Source organism: Chinchilla lanigera, unplaced genomic scaffold (assembly GCF_000276665.1).
Source record: "Chinchilla lanigera isolate Chin_1 unplaced genomic scaffold, ChiLan1.0 scaffold00183, whole genome shotgun sequence".
NCBI lineage: Eukaryota > Metazoa > Chordata > Mammalia > Rodentia > Chinchillidae > Chinchilla > Chinchilla lanigera.
Genome location: NW_004955584.1, coordinates 1,087,782 through 1,094,092, shown reverse-complemented (window position 1 = coordinate 1,094,092; position 6,311 = coordinate 1,087,782). Strand labels below are relative to the sequence as shown.

Genomic DNA, 6,311 nt, shown 5'->3' with positions numbered 1-6,311 from the left:
CACCTGGCAGACATCTCTGAGAAGTAGCCATTTCCTAAAGGTTCTCAACTACCAGTAAAGTTATCTGCCATAATTTACAAGCATCAACATGGGAAAAAAAAAAAAAAAAAAAAAACAAAAAAAAAAAAAAAAAAAAAAGAAAGAAAGAAAGAATATGAAAAGACACTTAGGCAAGATGCAACCCCAGAATTTCAGCTCACCAAAGGCAAACTCAGGAGGCAATAAGGTGGAACAGTGTAAAAGCCACCCACCTAGACTCTCTGAAGTGGTCACAGTAACAAAGCACAAGAATGAGGTGCTAGAAAAAAAATCAAATCTGAAATAATTTCTCAGATAACTACAGAGATAATGACCACAATGAAAGACATGCTTAGTGATTCTAGAGCAGATACAGATAAAAACATAGAGGAGCTTAGGAAATGATGGAAACCCTGAATGCCCAACACAGGAAAGAAATGGAATAGATATCCAAATAGATATCCAGAAAATTAAAAATTCAACTGAAGCTAGGTGTAGTGGTACACTTGAGAGGCTGAGGCAGGAGAACTGCTCGAGTTACAAGCCAGCCTGAGCTACAAAGTGAGTTCAAGGCCAGCCTGACTGCATAATGAAAAAAAAAAAAAAGCAAATGTCTCAAAAAAAAAAAAAAAAAAAGAGCAAAGGACTACACCACACAAAAATCAATCCAAGAGCCACTAAATGATGCAAAGAAGAATAACATAAGATTGATCAGAGTCTATGAAAAAGGAGATAAAGCAAAATGATATAAAAAACCTGTTCACAGAAATCATGGCAGAAAATTTCCAAATCTTGGGAAAAAGAATTTGACATGTAGGTAAGTGAGGCATACAGAACTCCAATTAGCCATGCTGAAAATAAAATCTAGAGCAAGGCATGTAACAGTCAAGATTGAAAAATTCAACACAAGGACAGAATACTAAAAGCTGTTAGAAACAAGTCACCTATAAAGCAAAGTCCATCAAAATCACAGCAGACTTCTCAACACAAATCCTCAAGTCAAGGACAGTTTGGAGTGAAAATATTTCAAGCCCTAAAAGAAAACAATCTCCGGGGCTGGGGATTTAGCTCAGCGGCAAAAGCGCCTGCCTGGCAAGCGCAAGGTCATGAGTTCGGTTCCTGGTACCGGAGAAAAACCAAAAAACCAAAAAAAAGAAAACAATCTCCAATCCAGACTGAACTATCTTTCAAAACTGATGGAAAAATAAGATACTTCCACAACAAAGAATACTGGAAGATTACACATTTAACACAATCCTGATCAAACTGCCAATAGCGTATCTCACAGAATTGGAGAATACAATCCTAAAATTCATTTGGAACCAGAAGAGACCTAGAATGGTGAAAGCAATTCTAAGTAACAAAGCAAGGCAGGGGACATCACAATCCCTGACTTAAAATTGAACTACAAAAGGTACTGTGATAAAAAAAAAAAAAGGATGGTACTGGCAAAAAAAGATGTGTGGATCAATGGAACAGATTAGAAGATGCAGAAACAACCCCAAGCATACTCAGCCATCTCAACTTTGACAAAGGGACCAAACATATTCACTGGAAGAAAGACAGCCTTTTCAATAGATGGTGCTGGAAAAACTGGCTTTTAACATGCTGAATACTAAAACTAGACCCATATCTTTCACCATGCACTAAACTAAAGTTGAAATGGATCAAAGATCTAAACATTAAAACAGAAACAATGCTGGGCATGGTGGCGCACGCCTATAATCCCAGCACGTGGGAGGCTGAGGCAGGAGGATGATTGTGAGTTCAAGACCAGCCTGGGCCACAAAGTGAGTTCAAGGCCAGCCTGAACTGCATGCATATCGAGACCCTGTCTCAGAAAGACAAAAAAAAAAAAAAACATAAAAAATGTAACAGAAACAATAAATCTACTGGAAGAACTCTGCTAGAAGAATAGGTAGAACACTTAAAGACATCAAAGTAAGCAAAGACTTTATGAACAAAACCCCAATTTCATAGGAACTATCACAAAGAACCAACAACTGGAATCTCATCTTATTAAAAAGCTTTTGCAACGCAAAAGAAATACCCAGTAAGAGCAAGGAGTAAGGAGAGCCCACAGTGTCAGAAAAAATTTTTGCCAACTGTTCCCCAGATAAAGCACTAATATCTTGAATACTTAAAAGAACTCAGCCAGGCATGGTGGTGCATGCCTGCAATCCCAGCACTCAGGAGGCTGAAGCAGGAGGATCGTTGCAAGTTAGAGACCAGCCTGGGCTATAAAGTGAGCTCAAGGCCAGCTTGAACAGTGCACTTGCATAGTGGGACCCTGTCTCAAAAAAAAAAAAAAAAAAAAAAAAAAGAATAGTCCAGACTTCACTCATCAAAAGCTCAAGGCTATAAAGCTGTAAAACTCTGAAGGACTCTGCTTTGAGAAGAGCTGTTAGGGTACCCTGCTCCATCAGGGCTACCTAGTTGTTTCCCAGGATTTGTTTACCACACTCAGCCATCGAGGCACTCAGGCTGCTACAGCTCTGGTCCAAGAGGGTACGGCCACTGCTGTAGCTGGCTTGGCATTACCATATGATGCTGGTTTGCAGGCATGCAGGACACGAGTTACAGGGTCACGGAAAACTCCACTGAGACTTCAAAGGGTGGTCTTAAAGGTCGGGTGATGTGTGGCAGGGTCAGTCCCTGTGGGGAGCCCCTGAAAGGGCCATGCGTGAAGCTTTAGAGTCAAGCCAAAGTTGCAGTGGGGACCCCAGGAAATTAGAGATGCCAGGAACGTGGAATGTCAGGAACACTACAGGCAGTGAGCACAGCCAGTCCAAGAAAGCAGCTCTGCGGGCTGCAACTGGTAAGGGCATAGAGGCTGGGCCGCCTAGGCCCTTTGGAGCTCTTATCATGCCACCATGTGCCCTGGACACTGGACACAGAGCCACAGGGCTTAAGGTCTGGCCTGCTGGGTTATGTTCTTGGTTTGGTCCAGCTCCTTCCTCCTTCCCTTCTCCTTCCATTTGGAATGGGAATATTTAACATCTGCCCCTGTTTCCTGGGAGTATGACTTTTTGAATTTTACATGGGCTCACAGCTAAAATCTGCCTTGAGTCAAACAGGAGACTCCAAACTTGGACTTTTGAGAAATGCTGGAATAGTTGAGATTCTGGGGATGCTTCGTGATGGACTAAAATGTATTCGGGATTAAGAAGTGTGTATTATCTTTTGTGAGCCAGGATAGAATGTTACAGTTTGAATCTTCACTGTCCCCCATGCAGGTGTGGTGAGACACATTTGTAATCCCAGCACTCTGAGAGGTTGGGGAAGAAAATCACAAGTTGAAGCCTGGACCTTGTCTCAAAAGTAAAAAAAAAAAAAATTTAAAAAGCAGGGGCTAGGGGCTGGGGATTTAGCTCAGCAGCAAAAGCGCCTGCCTGGCAAGCGCAAGGTCGTGAGTTCGGTTCCCGGTACCGGAGAAAAACCAAAAAAAAAAAAAAACCTTTGCCAAAAAGCAGGGGCTAGATTTCAGTGTAATTACCCTGGGCTCAATCCCTCGTACCAAAAAAATTTTTTTCTCAATCTTCCCCAAAAGGCTTATGTGTTCAGAGTCGGGATTCTGACAGGGGACTGGCCCAGAAGGATGCTTTCTGGCTGCTACAAGAGGAGCAGTTCCTCCCCTGCACACCCTTCTGCCATGGTGTTCTGTCTCAACACACACCAAAAGCAATTTCAGCCAACCATGGACTGAAGTTCTGAAAGAGTGAGACAAAATGAGCTTTTGTCCTTTACATAGTTCATCTCAGGTATTCTGTCACAGCAACAGCTGGCTAACACCCTCCACACACTCTGTTCCTTTCTCAGCTCACTGCCCAGCCTGGTTTTGCCCACTGCACTGGCACCTATCATCTGAGGCTGAAGGCCTCTTGTGAACACTGTTTATCAACTGCCTTTCCATGGCATCAGCTCCACAAAACAGGATGGAGAGTGTCTGAAACAAACCTGGTCACTTCAAGTGTAAAAGCAACATTTGAACACAAGAATGAAGGAAAGAAAGCCCCCCAAAAAGCGGCAGTGAGATGTGGAGGGTCTGGGTCCACACGACACAGCTTAGTTGGGTGGAGGGGTGGGAGGTTACTCAGGGGGTTTCCCCTTGGCCTGCTGGTGACGTCCTATGTGGAGGCAGCTCCTGTGCCCTTGGAACTCTACCTTCGAGGGTAGCCAAGGCTGTACCCTTTAGGAGTGGCTGATGAAAGTAGGGAAGAGAGACAGGAGGCAGGAGGGTATATGTCTGTGGGGACAGGAGCGGAGACAGATTGGTCCTGACTTTACTCCACCATGATCCCAGACTCACCAAAGCCCAGCCTCCTGTGAGTATTCCTGCTCAGGATGGAGTCCTTCCCCCTGGGAACCCAGGGCTCCTCGCCACGCTCCAGCTGGATGACCACACGAGGTGGGGAGGAAAAAAATCCTGGAAAGAGAAAGATGAAGTGAGAGGCCAACAGCAGCTCAGGACCAGCACCCCTCAACATGTGGCAGGAGCCATGGGAACATGGAAACATACGGTGCCATCTGTGCAACCCCAGCAGCGACTGTGTCAGCAGTACCACAGGAAGGGGACAGAGCCAGGCACAGGAAACCGCAGCCAGTCGGGGACATGGAAATGGCCGAGCCACCCACACTACATCTCTGGGGCCCCAATCCTGTCTCACTAGGCCCCTGACCGAAAGGCCCTGCTCACGGGTGGCCAGGGAGGCAGGAGCCATCCTGATGGTCCATTCTGGTACCACTGTTACTTCCTATGAGGACCCAGAGGTTTACCCAGTGAGGTCACAAGTTCGAAGTTCTCCAGCATCACGTGTCGGTACAAGGCCCGCTGGCCCTTATCCAGGAGTACCCACTCCTCCTGGGAGAAGTACACGGCCACATCCTCGAAAGCCATCACGCTCTGCAACAGCAGGAAGGAGACAGTCTGAGGCATGGCGGTGTGACACCCAGCTCCTCATCCTGACAGCTACCTCCCCTCAAGCCTCTGGCACTCCTCCTCTTCCTTCCCTGGTCCTACCCAGACCTATCTCAGATCGCATTTCCTCCACCCCCACCGCCGCAGGCCACAGGTCTCTCTTGGCCTCTCCACCTCAGCAAAGGAGAGCATGCCTTCGGGCCCCGGGCTGAAAATACACCAAGGTGGCCCCAGGCGTCCATTCAGGCCCCAGCATGACCTCTACAGGGGTGCCTACCTGAACCTGCAATGAGCAACAGTGCAAGTCCTCATCAACCCCTCATGCCTATCCCAGGGATCCTCCTGTCTGCCTGACATTTCAAGGTTGGTTCTTCAGTCTGATGAACTAGTCACATCCACTTGCCACAGGGTATGGCCCCAAGGACCTGGTGGACGCACAGGAAGTCAATCCCTTCCTCCCTCACCAGTACCGCTCCATTTCCTGTCCACTCTGTTGTCCCTTTCCCAACCCCAGGCACCTGCCAGGGTCCTCCACTGACTGCCCTGGAAGGGCAGCTGAGAGGGAACAAGAGTAAGAGTGGCCCAGCCTTCTAGCGCTGTCCATGGAATCATCCCCTCTTCAATTCCCAGACCCGCTTTGGCCCAGGACGCTGGGACCCGGTCAATTGGACACTAGAAGTTCAGGTCCACCACTTCTTCCCTGAAAGAAACCACTTTTCCCCTCAAATTCTTGTTTCTGTCTGTAGTAACTCCACTTTTCCAGGCCTTCAAGCTGAAAATCCTAGGACAGTTCTTTATTCACAACACTTGCTCACACTGCACACCTCACGCACAAGCAGATTTACCCACAATGCAACCATTTTTCCCACCACCACTGCTCCATCTGATCGAGGAGCCACCACTGCCCGCCTGGACTGCAGAAGGAGCCTCCCTTCATGCACCTGTTCTCCAGGTAGCAAAAGGCGGGATGCTTTTAAAAATTCTAACCGGCAAAGAAAACAAACACCTCAAACAAAACAGCTGGCTAGGCATGGTGGCTCATGCCTGTGATTCCAGCACTCCGGGAGGCTGAAGCAGGAGAATCACGAATTCTGCTGTAGCCTGGGCGATACGGCGACTCAGCAAAACATACATCCCCAGTACCGAAAAACTTTTTTTCAACCAGGAGAACGTCCAGTTTCCTGCTCCAAGCCGCCAGCGGCTCCGACGTCCCAACTCGGCCGTCCTGTCTGCCCCACCGGCACACGAGAGCCCCCGCCCCGCACTCCCGTCGAGCGGAGCCGCGGGCCTGCCTCCCCCCCGGCGCACGCGGGGACCCTCACGCTCCGCAGCGGCAGAGCTGCGGCTCCGCACAGGCACGCCTCGTGGGAGCCAC

The 6,311-nt window shown here is 47.9% G+C and overlaps 1 protein-coding gene across 1 annotated transcript in view; it reads right to left on the bottom strand.

Annotated features, from left to right (window-relative positions):
- LOC102017615 (zinc finger protein 324A) overlaps positions 1 to 6,311 on the bottom strand; it is a gene marked incomplete in the record, with an annotated part of 11,861 nt that overhangs the window by 5,140 nt on the left and 410 nt on the right. Inside the window, 2 exon segments of the mRNA XM_005414387.2 lie at positions 4,328 to 4,444; positions 4,795 to 4,921. Of these exon segments, the coding sequence (XP_005414444.2) occupies positions 4,328 to 4,444; positions 4,795 to 4,921 (244 nt within the window).